Genomic DNA, 27521 nt, shown 5'->3' on the forward strand with positions numbered 1-27521 from the left:
CCCCCAGGTCAAGGCCCTATGGGGGTCTGCACAGAAATAGGTCATTTGTCACACATGATGTCCCGGGGCAGGGGATGCATTATAGATGAGCCCAAACAGCGTGTCTCAGTGAGCACACTCACCATACAGCTAGACACAGGAGGGAGCAGCAGGAGGTGGGCAGTGAGGGATGAGAACTCCTCAGGAAGGGGATACTGGGATGTCGTAAAGTAAGACAAAAATCACTGCTCACTGCACATTTCTGTTCGTAAAGCAAAGAAAAGAGATCAGTCAGCTCAGCCTGATCAGAGCTACAACTGGACCCTCAACTTTTCACTGAATAGACATGAATTTATTCACGGGGTATCTAATTTGTTATTCTCATGTCTGCACCTGACCCTATAGCTAGCCATCTGCCTTGCATATGAGAGGTCCACAAATCATTAGTGGTATTATGGATTTAATGCTTTCTTTCTAGCCACAATTCACTCCCAATTATTGCATATTTTGTGTCTTTTCCCCCATTGCTTTAATTCTGTGATTATCAGCCGAGAATGTGGACTCAAAAAGTCTGCCGATATACACTCAAAATTGCTTTTATTTGCAAAGACAAAGGCCTAAGGAGTGAAGTTGTTTGCTATGGTTTCAAACCAGCCTAAAAGGAGAATAAGAGAGAAAGGAAGAAGCTGTGCTGAGGGAGAAGTGAGTGCAAAGTGTGGGGAATGAGAGAGACAAGTCTGCTGTCTTCTGCTGCACCCATCTGTTCTGAAAGTGCAGGTGGAGCCCTATTCACTCCGCTCTGCGTGTGTGTGTGTGTGTGTGTGTGTGTGTGTGTGAAGAGGGGACAGGAAGAAAGGAAGGGCAGCGAGAAAAAGGGAGTGGAGAGATGGAAGGGCAGGGATGGGGCTCTTGGTGATCTCTCCTGAAGGGGATAATGGGAGAGGAGCGCATTGCAATGGCTGCCATGTAGTACCCTCCCTGTACAATTAGCCAATCAGCAGCGCGCTCTGCCAGCCAGGAGGACGCATAAAAGAAGAACATTGCAGCAGAGGCACAGAAGGAGACTGCGAGAGGAGCAGGGAATTACACATAAAGACAGCAGAACCAGAACACCCTCCCCTGGACACACCCTGCTGAGGATCACTGCTTCTCTTTTTTCTGAACCATCGCCCACGCCACTCGGAGAGAACGCTCTCCCTCATCATCATTCAGTAGAAAACCCCTTTCTCCTCTTTTTCATCCTATAGAGGACACCTACAATCTCAGAGGGCTGAGATTCCCTGGCGAAGATTGTATTTTTTTCCTTTTTTTCTTTTTTTTTTCTTTTAATTTGGACTCCTGACAGAACATAAGGGCCATATAATATAAAGGCCGAAGAGCATACAGAGACTCAGCCTTCAGCTTCAAGACCAGTGCAAAGAAGGACCTAGATTTCTTTCATTGTACGTCAAGAATGGTTACCGTACGTATGACTCTATTTCTCTTATATTTGTGAAGGGGATGTTGTAGCAGCATGCCTACATTATATCTCAGTCCCTGTATGTTGTATTTGTTATGCACTACAATACATGTACACATGATGTATCCATACACAGATTTACTTTTTCTGACTGATATATCTTTAGTGCAGGCAAATATATTAAATGGGGCTCCATGGCTATGCCCACATGCCAAAACATAGAGGAGCTTTGGGATTAGTGTCCTATGTTTTTGTCCATATGCAACGCCATATTATTATGGTAAGATTAACGATTGATAGTGGCAATTAGCAATCTCATACTGATGCGCCATGCCGGCTGCGCTCCAGCCTGCAGTCATCATCAACGATGGATAAAGTCTTTATCCTGCCATTTTAGATAGCACAGCATTTACATTTTTGTATCACAAGCACTCCGACTGCCTAAATGTCGCAGTTTTGATTATATTTCCTAAATGATGCAGTCAAGATTTAGGAATTCCGCAGGATTACAGCGATGGAGAGGGAGAAAGGCGATGAGGCGCTCAGTTCAGTGGGGGGAGGATTTGCTTTCTTGCCTGGTGCAGCACAAGGATGCTGGAGACGGGCTTCTGAGACAAAACATGATGCCTTGGAGGCTGAGGGCCCATCCAGCAAGGCAAAGGAAAAAAAGGGTCGAGTCACTCCGGGAGGGGGGAGGGGGGAAATTACGCATCCATCGGTTTGCATTGAATCAGACAATGTCCAAATTCCTCAGGGTTCTCGTTGCGATGCAACCGAGTAAATGGGCTGGAAATCTCAGAGGCCGCGACAGTAAGGACACGCACGGACGTCTCCATTTTAGCGCATTTTCTCCAAGTATCACATCGCATACGTACAAGATGGCCATGCTTGCACTGCGCTTGTCGTATAAGAGGAAATGTAAGCGGTGATAAATTAGCTTCGCTCCGAGCCGACGGCCGGACTGGGCGTGTCTCTGCTGGACTTGAGCACCAAACTAGGGCCTTGAAGCCTCAAAAGGCCTACTCCGCTTTGCCTCTTGACAGCAGATAGTTTATCTATGCAGACCAGACACATTTACATTCAATTATAGAAGCCAGGAAATGAATAAAAAACCAAGAATCAGCGTGGATGCTGCTCGGTCCAACCTTAAAACACATGCAGGTGTTAAAACCTACTTATTAAAGTGACATGTAACAAATCCCTAAACTATTTTATTAGTTGATTTAGGGGGAATTATGAAATTATTAGTTAGAATTGGAATTATATCTACACATGATAAACTGGCAGGCTGTTCAGTCTATGACTACAAAATTAATTATTCAACACAGAAGGAACAGGATGTGTGAGATGGAATTGGTCCTCCAAAAATAGGCCCATGAGCAACTTTAAGATCTCATTTCATTGAATTTAAATTGGTGAGAATATTGCTTCGAAAAATTCAGCAAAATGGAGGTGGATATCACGTTGTTGCATCACCTGTGAGGCTCGAACTGTCCACTTGACACATTTCCAATCCCAATTTTATTTTCTCTTTGTTGTACATTATCTATTGTCCCTTGCAGGCCTACACCGAATCACACCGACAGAGGATGTAGCTCTCCTCCACATGGTCCGCAGTCCTCCATGCCTGTACCGCAGTGCCAAGCAAATAAAAGCGTTGAGTCAGATAACCTATCCAAGGCACTTACACAATTCAAGGACAAGGGCAACCGAGGCCCTCACTGTCGAAACAGTAGTTTGATGTTAAGTTAAAAATGCTGGGATGTTACAGAATTAAATGTAAATCTTTTTGGCTGATGATGAAGATCACAGGCCATTTTTAGTCTCCGTCCAAGATACAGTGATTAAAAGGCTTCATGTTGTGTTATATGTTTTACAGTTAAGACATGGCCTGTCTAACTCGTATGAGACGTTAGATGCAATTATATTATGTAAGCGGTGATTTGCCTCCTGTTGCCAATGACTTCATGTAATTATCAGCAACAAATATAAAAGCCTGTAGGGAAGAAAGAGGTAGAGAATGTACTTTCCATCTCTGAGACTGCAAAATGAATCTCTTGGACTGCTTTTTCTTACAATCATGTTTTTAGGCAACAAATATTGATCATATAATTTCATTGCACAGGGTACATAAAACTGACGTTAATATTGATTGATCATTTTGTGAGGGTTATGGAAAAACATTATTTTCTCTGACAATATTTATTTGTGTTTATAAAAGTGGCCAGTCGCCTTATATACGCCAATGCTGGCCGAGTTAAAGCCAGTTTACCAAGTTTTTTTTATTACAACTATCACTAAATAGAAGACCAGTAATTCTGTTGGGGGAAACGATCCAAATTAGCAAATAAATATCTCGGATTGGTGATTTTTTTTATTTGACCTATCATGGCGTTTTTGACTTTTAGCTGGCAACTGTAACAGTCATTGTTCCCGGAGAGTCCTGCAGCCCCTGGCCACCACACAAAGCGCCACTGTTTACATTAATATTCATAGTGCTGCCATAGCCTCTGCGAGGGAGAAGAGGAGGAACGGGTGGCTCTTTTGTTTGGTAGTTTCAATACGTTTATTCAGCAAAAAGGCGCTACGGTTCATGAATGCCTGCAGAGCTCACAAATCTTGCCTTTTAAAAAAGGGGCTAAATAAGAGAAACGGAAAAATCGAGGGATTATGTGATGCATCTGCCATATTTAAATAGCCGTATATGTGATTTCACTCTTAATTACTCGAATTAAAACGTTTTCAAAGTCAACTAAATATAAAATAAAACGACTCGGTGGTCTTTGCTGGATTCTGGGCCTCTGTGGCCTCAAACAAGACCGTCCGAAAGCCACTCCCTTTTTCAGCACGCTGGATAGCGCCCCGCATGCTACAAGGACTTGCAGGACAGATTTGTCTCTCCGAGCCTTTGACGTTGTCTGCTCCCATCTTATCAAAGCAGCACACACTCAGAGAGCTGAAATCTTTTAGAAATCTTTTTTTTTATTTTTAGTCTGCGGAGCGGAGAATAGGATGGAGCCTCAGTGCATGGCTGACATGAGCTGTGACTCCTGTCGTCTTGTTGTTTTACAGCTGCCATCATGATCCCTTAAGCTGCAGAGAGTGTGGCTAATGCCCTTTGTTTGGGATAATCCTGTAATCTGTGTTATTTAGAAGGCTCATTTACACTTCAGCCTAGCATTCAGTTTTGATTCATGCCTTCCAGAAAAAAAGTCTTTATATAATGCACTATAATGTGGACTAGAGACAAGGTTACATTTTAAAAATGAGAAATCATTGTTATCATCATTGTTATAATTGTTAGTTGAAAATATCCAGGTGGATTTCTTAAGTGTTCATCTTGATTGATGATTAGTTTTACATTTACACAAAATACATATATTACATGCATACAGCAAGTGAATTTAAATCTACACTAAGCCTAAAATTCCCAAACACGTAATCTTTTTTTGCTGGGATTGCATGCCAAAACAAAATACTGATGGTGACCATGTCATTGTCTCTCTTGTTATAGCTCACATTCAAATTGAATTCATGGTGATTCTTAGTGCATTGTAACATGTAACGTGGCAAATCTCATGTTATGACTCAAACTGGGAAACAAATATTCTTCTGTACATTATAGCCTCCAGTGCCGTGCTGCATTTGGAGCAGAAATTAATTGGGAAAGCTGTTTATAGGCATCAGAAGACAGAGAACACCGACTGCATTTACATTTAATGCTTCTGTGTTTTGTAATTTAATTGTGTACAGTGTAGGTGGTAGGTGTGCTTGACAGTGGAGGCAGGGCTCTTGTTTGCGTGCAAGTCTGGGTTCATGTGTTTGGCAGAGGAGGCAGGGCTCTTGTTTGCGTGCAAGTCTGGGACCATGTGTGGGCGATGCTGATGCAGTACATTAAATATTAAGGGAGATCTCACAGAACCCCAAAATAGAAAAAAGCTGTGTGGGACACATAGTGCTACCCTAACAAATGGAATATTTAAGAAATCTTAAATGAAGATTTTTAAAAGATTATTATAATGGAATGTTTTCGTCCTTATTAGATAGTTAACAAGAAATATGCTGAGAGAGAAGGGGCAGTGATACGGGGGCAAAGGTACCCCTGGAGTGAACATTTTTAGTGTCTCCAGTAGTCGAAAATGTCTGGATCCTTTAGCTAGAGTAGATCTATACTGGGCATGTATAGTGGGCCTTACTACAACATCACAATGATTCAGTCTCTTTATGTCATAGTAATTGGATTACTGCAAACCAAACTCTAGACTATTTGATTTTTGTTGTTGGTATATAATATGAAATATGGCAGCCTAAAGATGAAACAATCCGCTGTTCCCCTCTGTTTCTGTATGAAAATCTTAGTTGCTGCTTGTGTCAGCCAATCTCAGTGCCCAGCCCATACTCAGTGGGTCTGTGAATTATATAACTTCACACTGTTCACTGGGGATTCTGCCATGCAGAGGGCTATTTCAGTTGGCGAGTCAAATTTGCCCTAATATGTTTTTTCCCCCATCAAAATGCTTTTGTCATTTGGGACAAATTCAGTTGCTCATATCTCTGTTAGTCAGAATCAATTCACTAGGTTAATATTACAATAACTACAACATAACATCTTGATTCCACCTTTTTTTTTTTGCCAACATGTGTTAATTGCATGATAATTCAAAATGGCATGAAAAAGATTGTCAGCAGGCACTTTAGCCGTGCACCAAAATCTAACGTAACAGATTGCTAGCTACATTGCACTGCCTTTGTTTATAAATGTGTGTCTTAAGTATTTTATTTTTAGGCTGTCATAACTCTGTCACTATGCTCCTTTTCCCCTTGTCATTATCAACTGGACTTACTGATATTCCCTGCTTCTGCAAAGCCATATAATATTCATAAACAGAGGAAAAATGTCTGACCTGTATATCTGCTCCTAATAAGCACAGACACAAACACACACTGAGCTTGAAGTAAGAAAGCCATTTAGCCATTAGAAACAATTCAGTCTTTGAGGGGCTGTTACCTGGGCAACCTGAGCGGAGGTGAGGCTCAAAGCAAGACAGCAGGTTACAGAGACGAGGGGGGAAAGGCAGGTTAGACAGACCCATTCGCAGACGCTAGAAAATGAGAGAGAATACATGAAGCAGTGAATGAAATGAACAACCTGACTGAAACTCCTCATCTGTGTCAGTAACTTTCATTCTATCTGTGATCATTCGTCAGTTACGAATAAAGAAAAAGACTTAAGGGAGTATAAAATCACCCTTCTTTGGGAATTAAAATAAAGCAGGTTCTGATTCATTAGAGGACACAATCCAACAAGCCATAGGGGCTAATTGCCAGGTAAATATTTCTATTATAAATAATGTTTATGTTTCAGTGACACCTACAGTATTTCTCCATCAGGTCAGGAAAGTCCCTGAATATAATTTTGAAATAATTCTGAAGATTCATTAATTAAGTCCCTTTGTTGCTTTGGACTACATTGTAAGATCCCAAGAGCTTTAGAGGAGACTCATTTAGCCTTATTGACATTCCTAACACCCACCAGTTAGAGATCTGCAACAGCTCAAACCCACAACTTGACATAACAATTTACATTTCGGCACTACTAGCACACTGTATATGCATTAAAACTGTTTATCCAAACACCTTACACTTTTGTCTGTGAAAAGGAATACAGCCATTGAAATGCATAAAAATTCTAATCATCTACTGCAAAATGTACTGCAAATGCACACACATGGTAATGTTATAGAGACTAATTTTAGTTGTCAACTAGGAGAACCTAACTATAAACATGCATAATTATTTACTTTGACAAGTGCAGTAAATGAATTTGTGTGATGTGTGAACATGGAAATAACACAGATGCAAATGAAAAAAAAATGCTGGCATTATATTCAATATGTACATCATACAATAGATGTAAAGTTACAATAGATAGAAGTAAGCCTGAAACTGTTACAGGTTTTCAGTACATACCCTTAGGATATTAGATTTAACTTGAACTTTGTTGTCCTTTGTTTACACAAAAAAACAGAGTTTACAGTGATTTTCCATGTAGATTTACACTGGAAATAATGATCCAGAAACAGAGAACTAGGTGTTGAGTGTGAGGAAAGGGAAAGTTTTGTTTCTGACCACACAGATGTTCCTTGAGAATCCCCTGTGGATCAAACTAAGCAACACGGTGTTACTCCAGAGCAACACAGGAGACGCAAACACTATACTGTGCACTAACCTACACCCTTACTCCACTTACAAAAATAAATGTCAGTTTACCACAAAGAAACCTTAACAAAGAAGAACAAATGTGTAATCCTAACTTATTTTTCTACCACACCGTGATATTCCTCATTTATTGTAGCACAAAATCGATTTAACATTGTCACTCTCCCTTTTGTTCATCTCAACCTCTGCCACCCCAAACTCCCCCAGCCTCTCGCCAGCTTCACACACCACCATCACTATTATCCATCCCTGTGTAATGAGTTAATGGTGTTTGACCCTGGAAGAGAGTAGGGGGAGGGGAGGAGTAAGGAAAAAGGGACTGTGACATCTGCAGGACCAGAGGCAGGGAGCGAGAGAGGAGGAAAGATGGGGTGAAAGTGGGGGAGGGGAGATGATAAATCAGACTTTGTAGCCATCTCTATTTTAGCAATGCTGATTCCTGACCTTTTCCGCTGACAGTGACAAAGTGGACAGAGTGTGTGTGGTTGTGTGCATAGTTTATATTTGTGCATATATTATATGTTAAATATTAGCACATGCACATTTATACCATAGCCATATCACCACTGTGTCCTATTGAGTCTCTTTGTGAATTATGAATCTAACTCCACCCTCTTCCTCAGCAGATAATCAGCACCATGGAAACCCAGGTGTCCAATGGTCCAAGCGGAACCAGTCTGCCTAATGGTCCAGTCATTAGCACCAACGGCTCCACAGACGACAGCAAAACCAACCTGATCGTCAACTATCTGCCTCAGAACATGACCCAGGAAGAGTTCAAAAGTTTGTTTGGTAGCATTGGAGAGATTGAGTCCTGCAAGCTAGTCAGAGACAAGATAACAGGTACAACACTGTCTGTTGAACAAAAATATTATCATTACAACTGGTTTTCAGAATCACTGACACCACTATGGCTCTTTCTTTGTCTCCAGGTCAGAGTTTAGGATATGGCTTTGTAAACTATGTGGATCCAAATGATGCAGATAAGGCCATCAACACACTCAATGGTCTAAAGCTGCAGACTAAAACAATCAAGGTGAGCAGACCTCTACTATCTACAATATTCACTCTTCATTTTTGATTCTTGACGACGTGCTGGACAAAAATAAAAAGGAAGTGGAGATTTTGTCAAGGAGGTTGTTGAGAGAGGTGGTGGCAGATGTGACAGAGGGAGGGGAGGAAAATGGGGAGGAGGAGGCAGAAGGGAGCAGTGGCTAGAACAAAGAGTGAGAGAAAGCGTGAAAAGAGAAGGAGAGTGGAGGTCAGAAAGCAAGGGGCGGACAGCATGTAGAGGTTATTGTGATGGAAATGTAATTAGGAAGGCTGACTGTGGTGCACAAGGGTCAGTCCAGGTTACCCCATCTGCCTCCAATCTAGGCTAATTAGGGGGCTCCTTTGTCCCAAAATCAGATGAGGGAAAGAGGGGGCATATTATTAAACACTACTTCCTTCCACTCCCCCCGATCTGATCAAAGTAGATCAAAGATTGAGACAAACTGCAGGATTGAGAAATCGAATCTGTGAGAGAGCAGAGCAGGTGATCGTCCAACAGCTGTCCATGAATAGGGACGTTAATTCTGACTAATGACTGATCAAACAACAAGCTACAAGCAAGAAAAGTCGAGGTTCCTTTTTGGATGAACAAATACATGTAGGTATGTGTATAATGTCACATAGATTACTGGAACAACAATGTAGAAAAAGTGTTGATTGTCATGACAATTATTATGTTATATTGTTGATCTTGTGTTATGACATTCATTAATTATTTGATTTATCTATATGTAGATCGCTCTGTCTATATTTAACTTCTAAATAATTTATTCTCAAATTTGAAAAGTAACTCCTCTGGTCAATACCATAGTCTTATTTATCTGACTTTGCAGGATGCTTCAATAGAGAGGGGTGAGGCTGTGTGTGTGTGTGTGTGTGGGGGGGGGGGTTCGGGGGTTGCAGGGTAGGGGGTAGCTCAGAGAGCAGAATGCCAATGACAGGATTAGAGGCCATATGGGCTTCAGGCACCATCTGTACTGTGGGAGCGACAGGGAGAGGGTTAATTATAGGGCAGCCTCTGCTCCCCGAACACAGCAACTCCCCCCTGACTCGTCCAGAACACCCTAATCACTGCACCACACAACCCTCCTGCTCATACAGTCTGTCTGTGTACACAATAGACACTGGTGCTTAGTACTGATGGATGAAATCAGAACACCTGTATTCATTTGAAAGATAATATACTAGTATATTATATAAAGTAATTTTAATTTGCATCACAGCTTTCTTTGCATCTGTGCAATAAGCAAAATCAATGTCAATGCTACAAATATTTCTAAAAATCAGTAGATTCGTAAACATCTATATTTGTCATACAAATACATATGCATATAAACAATGTGTGTGTGTGTTTATAAGTTGTCAAGGTTCCTGCAAGTCTTGTGATGCACTTACATTGTTTGCTGTTTGCCAGTGGAGCTGTTCTCCCCCAGAGGATAGAGACAAAGGAAGGAGGCAGGACAGGGAGGGCAGCTCAGCCTATCTCAGACAACACTCACTCTGTCTCTCCATCAAACACAAACACAGCACTGCCAACAATGCACTGAACTGGATTATCTATCACACATGTGTTCACATGCTCCCATAACACACAAAAACAAGAATATGTGTATGACTTTTTTTTTACAATCAATCAGATATTCCCTTTCAGTATTAGATGTAAAATGTTCTGAAAAGTAGACAACAGAAAACCATAAGGGATATAAACACAGATGCACCAAAAATGGCCGTGCACTAATTAAATCACCAGTGAATTCAGGAAAATACATCAACTAAGGCCAATGTTTTTCAGTGCAAAACAAAGCTGACATTTGGGCTTTTTAACTGATGATTGGTATCAGTTTGGATAATGGGAACTTCAGTTCTTTCTAACATGTTTCTTAAGTTGATGTGTTTGTTTTTCTCTGATTTCTCCAAGACAAACTTTTTTTGGGGTACATAAATATAATGAACTTCTTGATTTATTTAATTTGGTTGTTATAGGTATCATATGCCCGGCCAAGCTCGGCTTCTATTCGTGATGCCAACCTTTACGTGAGTGGACTCCCCAAAACCATGAGCCAGAAGGACATGGAACAGCTGTTCTCCCAATACGGTCGCATCATCACATCCCGCATCCTAGTGGACCAAGTCACAGGTATAGCCTTATTTCACTTCTCATGCTGACACACAAGCATCATTTCTCTGAATGACTGGTAGACAGCAACAGTCCTTGATGCCAAGGTAGTAACATTGGTCTGTTTTCTTATTCGGAGCAGGCATATCACGAGGAGTGGGCTTCATCCGGTTTGACAAGCGGAACGAGGCAGAGGAAGCCATCAAAGGTCTGAACGGACAAAAGCCTTTGGGTGCTGCCGAGCCCATCACTGTCAAGTTCGCCAACAACCCCAGCCAGAAGACAGGCCAGGCCTTACTGACTCAGCTGTACCAGACTGCTGCCCGCCGCTACACAGGACCCCTGCACCACCAGACTCAGCGTTTCAGGTACTGAACCTTTACCAACCTCACACCACCTGTGAGTTAATCACTAGATAGTCTGTAAAAAGCTAAATCGCAGGTCATCCTACTGTGTTGCCTTGCTTAAGCAAACTCAATATCCCACTATTTTACAAGTGTTAAGTGTGTCAACATTTCATTGTTTTAGAATGACGTGGAATATCATTACCAAGTCAACAGTCAAAGTCAAGTCTCTAAAAGGTTTTTTGACAATTATCAAGCCTCAACTACGCCAGAGAATAGCTAAGAGTAAATATAAAAGAAAAATCAGATGAAGTGGCACACCCCAAAAACAGCAAATGTGGTCTAGTTTTATAATAAGGAATAATGTGTATCGGAAAAAAACAAAACTTTTTCTGTCAATATTAACAGAACTTATTAGTAAACTGTTCCTTTAAGCAATATTATTGCTTCATACTACGGAAGGAATTGGCAATATTGTATTGTCCCTCCTTCTCACTCTTTTTCTCTGACTTTCTTTTAAACTGCAGCATGATCCCTTCACTTGGAAAGGGACCAGATCCAAATAACAGCTCAAAACCAATGTAAGAGACCAGATTTTTCCAAATACAATAAAAAACTAAAGCTTAATAAAACTTGGTTTAAGAAGAATAATACTGAACCTTTAAATGTTGCCTATACTACATAGGCGTTATAGGCATCATAAAGAGTGCAATTGCCAGAAGTTGGCCACATCTACATGGGTAATTTTAAATAAAGGTTCAAAAGGTTTGAAAGTCAAAGGTTTCCATTATTAAATATTTTCATGGAACCTCACTAACAACTGTAGATCAGGTTGGAATGCTCACTTACTCAGCATGGATCTTTTTTTTTTTTAATCAGTAGATGTGAAATGACCTTTGATACAGGATTTGTTTATCTTATTATTTAAACTATTAAAGGGGAATCTATTTGAGCTTAAACAACAACAATGAACAATAAATACCAGCTGAGACAGAGGACTATTTTAAGCACCATTAGTTTGTGGTTGGATGGTTTGGGACAGCGTTGCAGTGAAGGATGCCCTCTGGAGGCCAGCTGGTGAAGGAGCAACATGTTAACTGAAAGCCCCCCTTCCTTGAAGATCTCATAACTAACTTCTGCATCCCCTTCATTCTCCCTCTTGCGTTGCAGACTCGACAATTTACTAAACGCCAGCTACGGAGTCAAGAGGTAAATGCCAAAGGTGTACTTTCAAAAGCATCCATGCCAAAATAAAACCTCAAACAAAGTGCCTGGAATACCACATGCTGACTTCATCTCGAAATCAGATATAATGCCCATAATTCTTAATGCCCACTGCCCATTTAATCATGTTACAGAAGCAGCCCAGACAACAAAATACTATCTGTACCTGCAATAAGCAATGATGCAGCCTTCTAACAGCAGGGTATTCTGGCATGGCTTTGTTTAACCTTTTTGTTCTTTTGTTTTAATTAATAGAAATAATTTATATGTATTTATTTATGAACTAACATTGTCAGTTTCAGTTGCTTTAATGTCCCCCTTTTTTCACCAGCATGGACATACCAGATTCCGTTTGCGTCTCCTCTGTTTGCTCCAGTTTGTGTATGATTTGATTCCAATTTGCTTTTCATCCCTCTCTAGGTTTCTGTGTTTTGTTCAATACTGTGATTTTTGTTGAACATTGTGATTCATGAGTTTAATTCTTCCAGAGGCTTTGGTCAGCAGAGAAAATGAGAAAATATGCAAATTGTGTGGGTGTAGTTTGGAGCCACTGTGGTGCCCACACATATTAATCTACTTACTGTACAGCAGAGGGGATGGAGATGGGGTCCCCCGACTCCATACCCGACTACAATCTTTATCATTTCTCACAGAGAAACATGCCCATAAGAGACAGTATAGAGCACTGAATTCTGTGTCGAACTTCAGAATGACACCCATGGTAGTTCTCCTACTCTCTTCCCCAGATTCTCCCCCATCACCATTGACAGCATGACCAGCCTGGCCGGGGTCAATCTTACTGGTCCAACTGGAGCCGGCTGGTGCATCTTTGTATACAACCTGTCCCCCGAGGCGGACGAGAGCGTCCTGTGGCAGCTCTTTGGGCCCTTCGGCGCCGTCACTAACGTCAAAGTCATCCGTGACTTCACCACCAACAAATGTAAGGGCTTTGGCTTTGTCACCATGACCAACTACGATGAAGCCGCCATGGCTATCGCTAGCCTTAATGGCTACCGCCTGGGTGACCGCGTGCTGCAGGTTTCTTTCAAGACCAGCAAGCAGCACAAGGCCTGAGAGAGAGGCGGCTGGCACCAGCTCCTTCGACCTGCATTGAGAGCAACCTGAGCTCCCTGTGCCATCACTCTACATGGGCCTGGACTGAGTCTCTCTCTGACACGTTTTCACACAAACTCATAATATATTATCATAAACACAGACATGCAGATACACACATACAAGCACACACATAACCACACATATCCATACGCAACCATACACAAGTCAGAGTTTCAAGCAAACACACTCGTGGAGTTTTTCTTTTCTCTTTACACAACATGCTAGTCCTTCCCTATATTTGCCTGGATTTAATTAGAAGGGGTACGTAGCTGATTTGTTGGGTAAGGGCAAGAGCTATCTATTTAGGAGACAGTCTAACGAATGTGACAGAGAATGTGTACTGAGTGCTTTGATTGAATTCAGGCAAATAATGACAACTGATGAACAAAACGATCAAAAATTTAAATGAACGAATATGTGCAATTTACCCAAACTCTTACCCCACCATCTCTCCCATTATCTTGCTGGAGAGGATGTAGTCACTTTTTTACACTTGGGCATTTTGAATCAGTGATTTTTTTAGATCAAAGAAAATGAAATTAAAAAACAGTGTTCTCTTATATACATCTATTAAAATATAACTATATATTCAATATTTAAGGTGGTTATAATAGCCGAGTATGTAAGCATTTTCTAGAAACTTTGACTACTGTTTCCTGACCTGCATTAGGTGGTGCCTAGCGTAAAGGCAGTTTCTCTACCCTATGTGAGCTTGGTAGCTCAGACCCAATAAGATTTAGGTTAACCAATAAATACTGGTCACAGAAAAGAGTAGTCCAAAGGCCATCAGAATCACTCTTTCCCTCACAGTCTCACACCGAACAACACAATAGTACACTTACGTATCACAGAAACACAGTTCAATAACTAGAGGATGTATACATATCTAGTCCACAAAAACAAAAAAAAGTTACTGTATTTTCTAATCTATGCTCAGGATGGATTCAACAGAAGCAGATTGTCTGTGAACTTAGAGCAGAGTGGCAGTGCTCCATGGTGACAGTGTTCATTAGTAATTCTCTCATGGGCGAGAGCGTGACGAGTGCGAGGGAAAACTGTTTCACCATAACACAGCCACATCAAAGGAAAATACCGGTGTTTTTTCACTTTTTGCATCATTTTTTCATTTCACCTGTATTTTTACATTATCCACAGGTATTTTACTGTGCATGGCTTTACCAGCCATGATTTGATGTAATATCCCTTTAGCTGAAAGGCCATCTGGTGTCAAGAGGTCAAGAGAAAAAGGCAAACAAGAAGTGAAAGACAACCAAATTATATTGTTCTTGCTGACATGCTTTGATTATTATGAATGTTACTGTACTCAAAATAGGTTATGTTTTCAGATTAATTTAGATAAATGGAAGCAGTAAATTTGATAGTTTGAATATGATTACGATCAAAGTAGCTGCAAAAAGTAACTGTCAAACAACACACCCCATGGACTGAACAATGGTCTAGGCATGTCTGTAGAGAAATAACACAGATGAGCAAAAACTCAAGAGCACCGGTATTATTCTTCAGTCTAGTGCACAGATAGAAGAAGAATAAATTAGGTCAAAGTTTTACCATTCAGCGGAAAACATGGGCTCTACAGTAACAACATGAATAGAGCAGATTAAGAGGACTGCAGTTCCAAATGACTGAACATTTAAAACTGACTTTAAGTAATGTGTGTGAGCGAAGATATCTGGCAATGTTAAAATTATCACTGATCCTTTGAGGAGAAAGATTACCAGTTCCTCCAGCTTTGCCAAATGCTCCTCAGTTTTATTCAAAACCCATCTATTCTCTTATAAGCTTCCCAGAAACTTTGAACTCCTGCCCTCTCAACAGATGACCGTACAACGTCAAGCCTGCAAATAAGTGTCATAATTAAACTTCTGTTTACAACAGAAAGGTATTTATTTATTTTCTTTAGATCTGTTTGGCACTACCACAAAAATAGCATTTCTCAAAATATCCCCAACCCAAATGCATGAAAATTATTTATGGCACCCTTGATGAAACATTAAGGCCAACCTGTCTAGTTGAAATGTCTGTTACAGACCAGACTTAAGATTTACCATGGGGAGAGCTAATGTCGTTCAATATCAAGACATTTGCACATGATAATAGATTAAATAAGGTCAACTATATTCAAGACATTTTTGCTTTTGCTTTTCTAAATGACGCTGTGTTAGCCAAAGAGGACGATCTCTTTGAAAGGATTACATTAGAGATAAATCTATTTTTATACATACAAAGGAACAAGACCTTGTGCTGAATTTTTACAGATTCTTAAGCTTGGAAAAATTGGGACATCGCATGGCTTTATTTTAAACCCTCTGATCTTTGCAGAGCAAGGGGGAATAAGCATGCGGTGTATGGGTGGGGATTTAGGGAGGGGGCGAAGGAACATTGTATCTCACACAAACCGTTCAACCATATCAAAACAATGAAACAAACTTAACAAAAACAAATTTGATGTAAAAAAAAAAAAGGAAAATTAAACAGTTGGGGGTATAACCTGACAGACACATCTATACTTTTGAGTGCTTAGCCACACTCGCATCTCTTGTCTTGAAGTTGTGTACAGTGTTGCTTCAATGATGGTACAGTGAAGTGAAGTTCTTTGACTTGAGAATCCCAGACAAAGCTGCAGTGAGACTGGCTCATTGCCAAGCTGAAAAACTGAATAGCTGCTTGCAAATAAAAAGGTAAAACGCATATTCCAACACTGATGCAGATTCATAATGAACACTGAGCATGATTCTTTACGATTAGATAGATTTGATTTTTGCCAAAGAATTGCTTTGCAAGTCAGTACCAAGAAGGATAAATTAAGACTAACTATATTATTCCCTGAGTAATTGCTGTACAAATCTATGTTAATTTATTAAATAATGACCCTCTACAGTTTCAGTTATCATTACTTTTGAATATCTAAGTTGCGCATATCAGTTCGCATTTGTAAATCCTAAACCCACTAAACCAAATGCTAAAATGAAACGGTTGCAATCCCAAATAGCACACATTTCATGCAGACACCGAATGATAAAAAAGGCATATCAAAAATAAATGATGATGAATCAGATCATCTCTTGACAAAGGAAAACATTTTATGCATTCATATAATGCGTTTCCCCCAACATTTATATCCTCTGCTTTGTCTTGTGACCAATTGAATCCTTTAAAACTGTTAACATTGCACCACTTACTGTGGCATTTTTCGATCTGACTCATACTGTTTCATCCCCTGAAATAGTCTGAATGATTGCTGCTGGTGTGTCCAGAGCTGACCACATAAAAGACTAATCTAGCTATTTTGGGTCAAGCAATTAGCAAGAGATAACACCATAGGACTGAGCACTTGGTGAGACCAGTGATAGACGTTAGGAACAACCAAGATAACAGGCCATGTTGAACTGCAGCTGGAGTTGTTTACCCGGTCATGTCCAATGTAGTACAGTCAACCCACAAACCAAACCCACAGCCCGAAATGACCTTTCATACACAGTCTATACAAAGACCTACACCCAATGTACAGTAGAGAGCCAGGGACCATGGCAGGAAACAGTACTACACTGCTTGAGCAACAACAATAATCATTTAAAAAGACAAAAAAACTTTCCTATGGAACAGTAAGTGCAATGTGCTTTGTTTTTATATTGACTGAGAACAAATGATATATATTTTTTAAAAAAGAAATTAAACGTCACACTGAAAAGGTTTGTGGAATAGTGAAAGGAGCAAAAGTTCAGACAAAAACATTAAAATGAACACTCATTAAAAAAAAATCAAACAAGCAATGAGAGCTCTGATCTATAAATTTCCATTATCACTTCCTCAGCCTCTAATTTGTGCTCTGACCATGCAAGCTCAAACAAACTGCATATTTGGCTGACTTAACTGAGCAATTCTCAATGACCTTGAAAGGAATATTGTCTAATATATCATCAGTTTTAGCCCATGTCAATTTCAAATATCATTTTTTCCTGTAATTTATTGATTTCATTTACATATCAAGACTCACTTGTTAAATTAGCGTATGTGTGTTGTTAATGTTGCCATAGAGAACACACATGGGTCAAAGATTATGTTTGGTTGCACTGATTGGGTACAGTTTATTTTTCTTCCATTATTTAATTAGTTGCAGTTTTTACAGTGTATGCAGATTTTAGACTTAGTTAGATTTTTTTATTTCAATCAAACTGTGTTCAATTGTGTTTGTAAAAGTCTGTGGTAGCTTTTGTTGCAACATAAAATAATTTAAACAGAAAAAATTCAAAATAGCGCCAACAAACTTGTATTATTTGGGCGACTTTAAGCTTGTAGTTTTAACTTATTGTTAACTTAAAAACTATTTATTATGATTATTATTATTGCCTCGTACGAAGTATGTTTTGTGTATATTTATGGTTTATTTCATTATATTTGCAAGTTTAAAAGATTTTAAGTTTGCCAAAATTGTGGTTACACCATTTTGTTTCTTAAAAAGGGGGACAAATAGAAAAACAGCTTTAGAAGTACGATTTGGAAACGTTCTCCATAGTCAAAGAATGCACTGCTATATTTAACTAATTGAAGTGTATAAACATACATGCTGTGTGCTAGATGTTATGCCTTTACTGCCTGTGTTCTGTTTGTCTTGTTAAATGAAAATCTTTTAATTATTTAATCTAATCACAGTCTTGTTTTTTCAACCACTCGGTGAACCCCTGAGACATGGGACAGCCCCTGCGGCGATGCTTCGGCCCATTGGAGGGTCCAGCAATTAGCCAGGAACAGAGGGGATGTCCTAGGTTTGATATGCTCCCAAGATGCTTTCCTGTTTATGCTGATGGGTTGATTTAGACAAAAAAAAAAAATAATTATTAGGGGTTCTGTTTCTGTAAAAGCATTGTAATACTGAGATCATCTGTACCAATTTCATTATCAATTTGTGCTATTGAAACAAAGATGCATTTGGAAACCCAGCCAAGAGCTCCGGCAAAATATAACAGAGCTCAGAAAAGCTGTAGGAAGGTTTTCTTGGGAGTCTCTGGGGTAGTAAAGGGGTGAGTGGTCCTTCTGTTTCTCAACCAACTGTATTTTGTGTCTATTTATTTAGAAGAGGGGACGCAGTAACTTAGTGATGTTTTTCTTACATTTTCCTGGAATGGTAGAATAAATCAAAAGGTGAAAATGATCAAAACAGTTCTGCTGACACCAATGTCAGTGGAAGAAATACAAAATCTCATACTTCCAAACATGACCAAATGAACAATGTCAAAATTTAACAAAGAAAAAAAAAAACCTTTCAGTTTAGTCTAGGATATTTATTACTGGGATTTCAGCTGAAGACGCTTGAAGACTTTTTCATGGAATTGTTTAATTATTTGTACTTTACATGCCAGAAAAAAATAAAAGTTACAAATATTGAGTGACCCAATTTTTATTGACTGTCAAAACAATATTATTGTTATTAGCAAACATAATTAAAAGAATGTCATTTTCAACATCATGTATTCACATTCACTAAGGCTGGTTTGTTGGCACATACAAAGATTAGAATTTATTTCGATACCAACATGCTTCCTTACACTCTATTTTATATCCTTAAAATGAATGCCAACTAAGTACTACGCTAAATGGAGTATGAAAGAAAGAATGTATTACTGCTTTAAACATTTTTACTTTTTTTAAGGTTTTCTACACAGGTCTTCCTAATGTTTTTGTTCCCAGTATGCTTTAGAAGTATATTCAATTACTACCACTACTAAAATTAATTAAAATGCATATACCTTTATACTGGAGTTAAAAATGGACACAAGTTTGGAATATGATAAAATGAACTTTATTTGAAAACAATGGAATGACTACATTTGACACAAATCAGAAACAACACAACAGGTAGCAGTGGAAATTGGACAACATAACCACTCATTGGAATTTCCATAAAATTATTCTTGATTGTTAATAGACGCCAAGGTGGTGCTGCTCACGGCATGGCACTTCATGTTGCTGCAGTGACTGTGGTCCCTCAAGAACAACCTGCAAGTGTGAGTGCATACACGTTCACTTAAATGGCTTGTTTGCTTAAGTCATGACTTCCTAGTTGTTAAAGGGAAGGCCAATTTAGTTGCAATAATCCCTGTAGGTTTCATTTCCGAGAACTACGCGTTTACACCAGTGATGTATCCACTTCTTGTGTTATTTTGGGGTCAGCACTTACATGTCGGTTAGATGCTGTGTTGATTTAGGTCCACGAAACATTAAAAAAAAATTCAAATTCTATTTTCCCAGATCCTCTAATCTCCACTTTCGCTAGAACGGCGTTAAAAGTCATCCACACTATCATTATCATAAAGCTCAGCTTAGTTCAATACCCTGTCTACAATATCAATCATAAAAACCATAAACAGGAGAGGAGAAACAGCTAAAATGATTATCTGAAAAGTTAAATAAGTTACAGTAGCCTATTATAATCCTTGTTTATTTCAAGGGAAGCTACACCTGATATGTGTTCACTCTGTACAGCATCAGGGCTGAGCTTTGCAAGAAAGCTCACAATATGATATCACTATATGTTGCCTAAAGCCACTGTAACAGTGATATCACCAGACAAGCAATTTCTATGATACACAAGCTATCGCACCACTGTTACAGCTATCTGTAACCACAGAGCAAAATGTAACCCTAATAAAAAAAAGTTAAATAATTTTTCAAAGAAAGAATAAATAAAATACTATATTTACTTAATGAATTATGAAATGTTTTCCATTTAACCATTTTTTGTCATAAACTGCAAAAGGCAGAACTGTCACAAACCTCTGAACAAGTTTAGAGTTAAGATGTTTGCAGTAAAGGATGGATGCAATACTTTATAAAGAGAACACATCACAATATTTTGGCCAGTTTATCGATAATGTATCCAAGAAAATGTGGCATAATATACTGCTTTATGCATTTGTCTCACCAATACATTGCATCATTAAATTCTTATCATTCATTAATTCTTAGTCCTCTATTAACTCAACAACTACAATGAACTCAAATGAAGTTCCCATTACCTTGCTCTTGCTGCTGTCCTGCTCTTCTTCTAAAAGGGAGGCTGTAACTTCAGAAGGGATTTTCTTAAATGTTGACATGCTAAACTTTCTCATTATGCAGCTCTGACTGTCACTGATTTTTATTTTGCTTGAGCAAGCACCATTTGGAAATGGTGATCAGTTGTTCACTGCAGATGCAGTACATTTTTTGCTCAAAAACAAGACTCTTCTACACAATCTTGGCCAAATTGGAAGACCAATTTAAGATCCTACAGGGGAAGAGAGTCCTGCTGCAGACCACTGTACACACTGGGCCACATACAATACAGTGTGAGATTGTCTCAATTAATTTTTAAGGATTGCCAACTAACACAGAAAAGAGTTACTCACAAATCAAGTGGATCTAGAGCTCTACGTGCTCATGAAGCACTGAGTCCAGGCTTGGGGGCTCCTGGCAGACAGCAGGGCTGATGAACTCCATCAGGTACTCACAGCGACTGGGCTCTGAGGTAGATGTCACAACTGTCTCCTTTCCACATGTTAACTTAACCTGAAAGACCAAAAATATCAATTCAATTTTCTTTGCTTTGTCCAATGAGAAACAATAACGGGGTGAAAAACCAGGAGACTCACCGTGGTGGATCTGTTAGGGCCTTGCCAGCACCCTGTTCCATGTTCATATTTCATCACAGAGTAGATGTTTTCCTCAGGACCTGCCCATTTTCCCCATGTTCTACAGAAAGTAGACAATGAAAAAGTGCAGGATGAGTCAAGTGTGGACAAAAAACACTACAAAACACAACCAACCAACAAACAAACAAAACAAAACAGATATTCTCTTACCCGAGGTTAGTTTCTGATCCACCATACTTGGGTTTCTGGGATACTCTGTTGAACGGACATAGCCTGTAGATATACCTGAAAGCAAAGGATGAACCTAATCCTTCAGAAATAGGAACTTAGAATAAATAATAATTAATAAATACAAGACATTTTTGTCCAAAATCAGCATGTGTACATACTCGCTAGTAGACAACTCATAACACTGGCTATAGAGGTAGGCGAACTCAGCACTGGGTCCAAAGTCGAAGGAGATTTCCTTCTCAAGGTTCCTGCAGACAAAAAGCAAATCCAAAAAGTAATCTTTTTATATTACAATCTTCAACTAACAACACACTGACTGTGCAACAAAATCATCCATTGTAGCTGTTGAAGGTTAGACTGCAGTTGTGGTTATAAACACTGATTGCATTATTGGCAAAGAAGCGCCTTCATATTCAGGCTTAGTACTTACCTAATCTGATCATCCACTTCCCGGAGAGCTCTCTCAGCCTCATCAAACTCATCCCTGGCTTTCTGAGCAGCTGGGAATCAAATTTAACCTTAAAGTAAATTCAGTCCAAACCCATACACATATACATGTGCTTACAAACACACACATACAAAAAGTCTGAGCAAATCATGCCTTCCTGATGATGCTTTTATAAAAGACAAGCAATAGACCTCTGTCATATAAAAGAAACACAGCTGTTTAATGAATCACTATTCTTCTGATAAATAATTTATTTGCGCTACCAGAATGAGTGAGCACATTAAAATTCAAACTGATAGGTATGCAGTCACATCTGGGCTTTTTTTCTGGTATTTTACAGCGTGACTCACTTACTCATAGCTGACAATTGGCTGAGTCAATCAATTTTATACACATTTACCATTAATGAGGTTCTGCGTTTCTTGATCATAGGGTGGCATAGTCCCCTCATCATCGTCATCCTTCGTTTCTTGAGTCTGTATCGTAGAAGGGCTCTGCATGTCAAACACAGATAAGAGTGACTCACTAAAATAAACTTGAGAGTCATCCAGCATACGTCTGATGGAGAAACGTAGTGGGCTTACCTTATAGTCTCTCTCATCTGGATCATCATCATCATCCTCTTCTTCATCATCCTCTTCTTCCTCTGGGATGTCATCTTCAGGGTACTGCTCAGAGTCACTGTCAGAGACTGGCTCCCTCATCTCCTCCTGTGCAGTCTCCACTGGTGCTGGGGTGTCTGCGTTGGTCTGACGCCAAGAAAGTTGCAAATTTAGAGAGAGCAGAGGGTTTCACACATGGAGTATACTAGAAGAACAATCAGGTTCTTACCTCTGATATGTATTTTGCTTTGATGTTATTCCAAACTGACTCAAATGCTACTGTGTCCACGTTGTCCACTCCTCCCAACAGTCCCTATACAAACAAAAGACAATATTCACATTTTAATATGTTCAGCTCCTTAAGATGTGTTACCTTGTTTTTGTTTTGTTTTTTAATACTTGCATTTAATGATAACTACATTTTAACAGCAGTGCTTTTATAGGAACAATACAAAAAGATAACATTACCTGAGCATCTGCTTCTGTGAATGAACCATCTGAATCTGGGTCAAGCTCAGAATGGGACAGAAGCTCAGCCACTGAGACCCTGAGATAAACAAAAATACATAATTCACTGAGTTATAGTTATAGTAACAACTCTCATACTTCTACCAGTAAGTCAATGAGGCAAACTACAAAATCAATGAAATTCCTGTCACACTAATTATCAGCCAAAGTGTACATATTTGCTCAGAAAGTAGCGATGCCATCAGGTTTTAAGTCTGCTGTGTGGCAGCATTTTGGATTCCCAATATATAAGTTACAGAGCAACAAGCCAACTTAAAATAAATATGGTTCCAGATGTACAAATTCTACATTTCATCTTTGCACCAGTTTATAAACTTTGTTCTTAAAGTTGTTACTGGTAAGCTTCACAACACTGTACATTTTCCCTCATTATGGGTGCTAACAATTCTGGAGGGTGCTGACACTCACAAGCCGTCTGCATCATCATCCAGTTCAAGAAACACCTCAGCCATTCTAGCCTTGTCCTTCTCCATGCGAATGACAGCTTTTTCATCTGGAAAAAAAAATAATAATAATAATAATTTCAATTTGTGTTGAGTTATCAGTGACTCTGATCACACACACATATACTTCTATACAGTATTACTACATGTTTTAACAGAATTTAAACTTCAAGTCAGAAGTCTTGCGTCAGTCAAGTTTTTTGAGTACTACTAGTGTATATAGCATCCAGGCAACTTAGTCCAGCTCAAAAAAATGTTAATAGACTAAACTATCTGTAATGTGATGCGCTGGTCAAACAGTAGATGGTGATATACTTTCACATCTTAATTTACCTTCCCAGGCCTTCAGATGGCGCTCTTTGGCTTCTTTCTCTGGCTGCTCTGCAGTCTCCTTGACAGTTCTCAGAGCCTCCACCTTCTCTTCCAGATCCTTCTTACTGACCTGAACATCTGAAAGTTTGGCCTGTTGAGACAAATCAAAATAATATATTTAACCAACTATGATCTACACAATACTTGAAAACTCCATTCAATTTATAAAACAATGCCTTAATGTCTACTCCAAAGAAGGTCACATAAAAAGCTACTGTAACAAAATTCACATAGGCAGCAGGGAAGAATAACAACTGTGCCAACAATAACCTCACTGTCAACTTGGAAGACCTAGCATCTTTTGTTTCTCTAAAATTTGCTTAATTGTTTGGTTTTGTTTGGTCAGGCCCATTCTGAGTGAGTGAGTAGGATGTGATCAACATAAGGTCATTCCCATACTGCTTTCACTTTTTCTGTGTATAATAAGCAAAACATAGGTGACATAGCTAGATATACAATAGTTGGTGTAGACACCTTGAAACGTCTCTACTGAAGTGTCAGTATCTCATATATAAAACATATTTGACACTATGCTAATCCATGTTTCAGAGCACTGGATCTTGATTATTACACAAACATATACCAAAAGGTTTTCTTGTCATTCACACCTTCTTATCCTCTAGACCCCTCTTGGCCTCCTGAATAAGTTGTTGTTTGAGCAGAAAGCCCTCCTTAGCGATCTCTGCCATCTTCTGCAGGCTCTCCCTCTCTTTGCGCCCCAACTCCCTGCAAATCACACAATATAAAAAAGTACTCAACAAAAACTAATTTTCTGGAAACTCGATGTTTATATAAACACATGTATAGGCTCTATGGAGAAATCAGGCATGGACTGTAAAGTGTACACAAGTTATTAGAGTCCAAAAGCATTCCCACCTGCAGGTGTTCTGGCAGGCAGCCCCACTGTTGTACTCATCTGTTGTGTCACAGCAGTCTGTACAGGAAACACAGACATTAAACAAAATCCTGCCCACACAACACACCTGAAAGGAAATAGTCCGCACAGTTTGAAATTCATACCACAGATTCCGTCATTGATGCGGGAGGAAGGGATGAAGCCCGGTCGGAAACCTGCATTGGTGCAGTGGAAGCTGCCGTTGGGACAAGCAGCAGTGCCTGCAAATAAATATGTTATTAAATATACAAAACAGCTGTGATATTAACATGACCTGGCAAAGTGAGAATTATACTGACTAAGCAGTCCTCCTACACATTTATCAGTAACTATTTTATTTGATTCAGTGCACTATGGAAAAAATAATAATACAGGAGTTTTCAGCATGCAGGATATACACACCTGGCTCATCAGAGCCGTCCTGGCAGTCGCAGTAGTCATCATTCACTCTGTCAAAGGGAATAGTGCGGGAGCCATCCAGGCAAGTAAAAGGTTTGCCCTCTTCATAGAACTGCCGTTCTTTCAAGGTTGGACAGAAGAAACGTGTCAGTGCCACGACAGCTCCAAAACTACAATGAACTGATTGTGAGCTTTCACCTCAGCGCAAAATACATAACTGTACTCATGGATCTGTCTTATTAGTTGCAATTAAATTATAAATGCTTACTTGATAAAGGGACACCGCGAGGGCGTTGGACTTCTACCGCTGAGACTCCCACACTCAGCAGCAGCAGCAGGAGGAGGAGGTACTGACAAGACATAACGATGTTGCAGCTCCACACTGGGTTAGAATTTAGTAAGAATCGACGGCACTGGAACCGCCTATCAGTCACACAAAATTTGAAGATTAATACGGGAAGCACAGTGTAACAACTATAAACATGCCGTGGTAGGGCCGATAACGTTATAAAAAAAGGGACAAAGTACATTGATATATACGACTTCTTGTAGTTAGCCGAGAGCTAACAAATGCTAACTAGCGAATTTAGCTAAAGTTTTAGCTAAAAGCAAACCATAAACTAACACGTAAATAAAAGATACCAAGTGTACATATGTCGTTACAATAACATCATTACACCTCTAGCGCACAGGGTTGATAAAGTAGATAAAGACTAAGCAAAATTTCATAATTTGTTTCTTCTTAGAACAAGCTAATAGCTAATCATTACCGATCAATACACCGCCTGGTACCGTATGACAAAGCGCATGCGTATATGCCCACCCCCTAGCTGCCATGTTTCACTCTGATTGGACGACGCTTTGTTTAGCCTTTGTGATTGGCGGAGAGCAGTAGCACCCGTCTGATGCAGAGGATTGTGGGTATACTTGAGGATGCAGCCATCTCATGCCAGAAAGGCACAGGCAGTCATCACGGTTTACGCAGTTATTTTTACACTATATTTAACATTAGCATAATAGCATTTTATTTTAAAACTATCATTATCATTCAAATCTAAAATAGTCTACATGTCTTTAACAACCATCCATGGTCTGTGACCATAGTCTTATCATTAATGAAATCATATGTGTTAGCTTTTTGTGCCAGTCTCAAGTTTCAGTCTCACAAACACATAGACTGGACAGTGTTAAAAAGAGGATGTGTGCATGTGGGAAAAAAAACCTATACAGGAGGAAATAGTGAGCCCAAATAGAGGTCCCCTCTACACAACAGAGCATTAAGGCTAGAAACCAGTTTCGACTTTCTTTGCTCCTATAAAGACCAATGGACGTTGCCTGCAATATCCAGTTAACAATACAGTCTTGCTAATCTTGCTACATTTAGAAATAAGATTACACTACCAGCCCTTGGACAAATAAATTAATAGTATTAATGCAAACAATACACACAAACAAGTAAAATAGGCCTACTGACAATTAATTTGCTAACAAACCACCAAACAGTGCACTCTCATACAAGTAAACTGTAATAACAGCAAACATGACAATCGTATTGCATTTAATACAAAAATCTTACTTTTATTTTGTATTTTTAACACACTTTACAGTACCGAACAGTGAAATAAAAGAAAAATATACTGATATACTATAATATTGTTTTATATATAGATGTTTGCTTATTAAATGCATTTATTCACAAAATGACACCTCAGCTCTGTTAAGAGGAAAAACGTTCATAAAAATAATATAATAAAAAATAAGTTGGACACATTTTACACATTACAGCAAGGTCATTTACAAATATTACAATCATTTCATGTTTGTTTTTTCCCTTGAATAATCTTTCTTACTTGTGAACAAACACATGAAGTAAAGCCCAGAGAATTATTCACAGAGGGAGTCAGTCTGCAACAAAGTAACCTGACAGCAACCCGATGGGGAACTAGCTAGTTAGGTCACCATTAATGGACATTTAGGCTATCAGGCTATAAAGTTACTAAGAAACATAGGTGGTGACAGTACTAGAAATGGCCAAGTTAGATAAGGACACATTTATTTCCTTTGAACATGTCACATCCTATGTGACTACATCAGCTTACATTTGACTTTATCAGTCAAATAAATTCAATCTCACATGGACTATTAATAGAGAATGACTAGTTTGATTATGCCTCTAGAAAAGGGGTTAACATTGACTACTGCACAATGAAGGTTTGTGATTTGGCCCAATGGAATATAATCAACAGGTGACTGCCAATGACCAAACCACCAGCACAGACTGTACACTACATGAAACACACTGTCTGCCTCAAAACCTGATGAAATAAAGTGCTGGTACAAATATATTTGATTATAACAATAAATGTGGACAATTAAAAAGAAAGTGACATAATGTTAGCACAAGTGAGCAAAAACATAATCAGAGAATGAAAAGGTGAGGATGTGGC

The 27521-nt window shown here is 39.2% G+C and overlaps 2 protein-coding genes across 19 annotated transcripts; one reads left to right on the plus strand and one right to left on the minus strand.

Moving 5' to 3' along the window:
* The first annotated feature begins 971 nt into the window (after nucleotides 1-971).
* On the plus strand, nucleotides 972-18914 carry elavl3 (ELAV like neuron-specific RNA binding protein 3). Of its 16 annotated transcripts, none has more exons than XM_044180612.1 (8): nucleotides 972-1441; nucleotides 8281-8500; nucleotides 8590-8693; nucleotides 10694-10847; nucleotides 10966-11194; nucleotides 11698-11751; nucleotides 12341-12379; nucleotides 13120-18914. In XM_044180612.1, exons 1-8 carry the CDS (start codon nucleotides 1433-1435, stop codon nucleotides 13466-13468), a joined length of 1158 nt encoding a protein of 385 aa, XP_044036547.1. In that variant the 5' UTR covers nucleotides 972-1432; the 3' UTR covers nucleotides 13469-18914. The 16 variants fall into 16 exon arrangements, with proteins under 16 accessions (XP_044036547.1, XP_044036550.1, XP_044036551.1 ...); XM_044180615.1 differs by having other exon boundaries at nucleotides 13141-18914; XM_044180614.1 differs by having other exon boundaries at nucleotides 978-1441; nucleotides 10969-11194.
* Nucleotides 18915-19312: 398 nt separating this feature from the next.
* Nucleotides 19313-25958, minus strand: prkcsh (protein kinase C substrate 80K-H). Of its 3 annotated transcripts, none has more exons than XR_006376144.1 (18): nucleotides 25343-25738; nucleotides 25078-25194; nucleotides 24801-24896; nucleotides 24657-24714; nucleotides 24389-24506; nucleotides 23742-23871; nucleotides 23374-23458; nucleotides 22906-22984; nucleotides 22667-22750; nucleotides 22420-22584; nucleotides 22236-22329; nucleotides 21818-21887; nucleotides 21546-21635; nucleotides 21367-21441; nucleotides 21157-21256; nucleotides 20914-21073; nucleotides 20545-20591; nucleotides 19313-19525 (listed from the first exon to the last, which is right to left on the minus strand). XR_006376144.1 is itself a non-coding variant. In XM_044180611.1 (18 exons), the coding sequence occupies exons 2-17, from the start codon at nucleotides 25434-25436 to the stop codon at nucleotides 20927-20929; spliced, it is 1602 nt and encodes a 533-aa protein (XP_044036546.1). In that variant the 5' UTR covers nucleotides 25437-25497; nucleotides 25845-25958; the 3' UTR covers nucleotides 19313-19525; nucleotides 20914-20926. The 3 variants fall into 3 exon arrangements, 2 of the variants coding, with proteins under 2 accessions (XP_044036546.1, XP_044036544.1); XM_044180611.1 differs by lacking the exon at nucleotides 20545-20591 and adding an exon at nucleotides 25845-25958 and having other exon boundaries at nucleotides 25343-25497; XM_044180609.1 differs by lacking the exon at nucleotides 20545-20591 and having other exon boundaries at nucleotides 25343-25743.
* Between the last annotated feature and the right edge of the window lie 1563 nt (nucleotides 25959-27521).

Source organism: Siniperca chuatsi, linkage group LG21, assembly GCF_020085105.1.
Source record: "Siniperca chuatsi isolate FFG_IHB_CAS linkage group LG21, ASM2008510v1, whole genome shotgun sequence".
NCBI classification, from domain to species: domain Eukaryota; kingdom Metazoa; phylum Chordata; class Actinopteri; order Centrarchiformes; family Sinipercidae; genus Siniperca; species Siniperca chuatsi.

Coding starts and splice junctions, on each gene's coding strand:
- elavl3 (XM_044180612.1), top strand. Junction 10,848..10,965: donor CCTAGTGGACCAAGTCACAG/GTATAGCCTTAT, acceptor TCTTATTCGGAG/CAGGCATATCACGAGGAGTG. Junction 11,752..12,340: donor AATAACAGCTCAAAACCAAT/GTAAGAGACCAG, acceptor CTTGCGTTGCAG/ACTCGACAATTTACTAAACG.
- prkcsh (XM_044180609.1), bottom strand. CDS start 25,604: ATGTACTTTGTCCCTTTTTTTATAACGTTATCGGCCCTACCACGGCAT. Junction 21,888..22,235: donor AACGCAGAACCTCATTAATG/GTAAATGTGTAT, acceptor TTTGATTCCCAG/CTGCTCAGAAAGCCAGGGAT. Junction 21,074..21,156: donor GCCCTAACAGATCCACCACG/GTGAGTCTCCTG, acceptor TTGGTCTTTCAG/GTTAAGTTAACATGTGGAAA.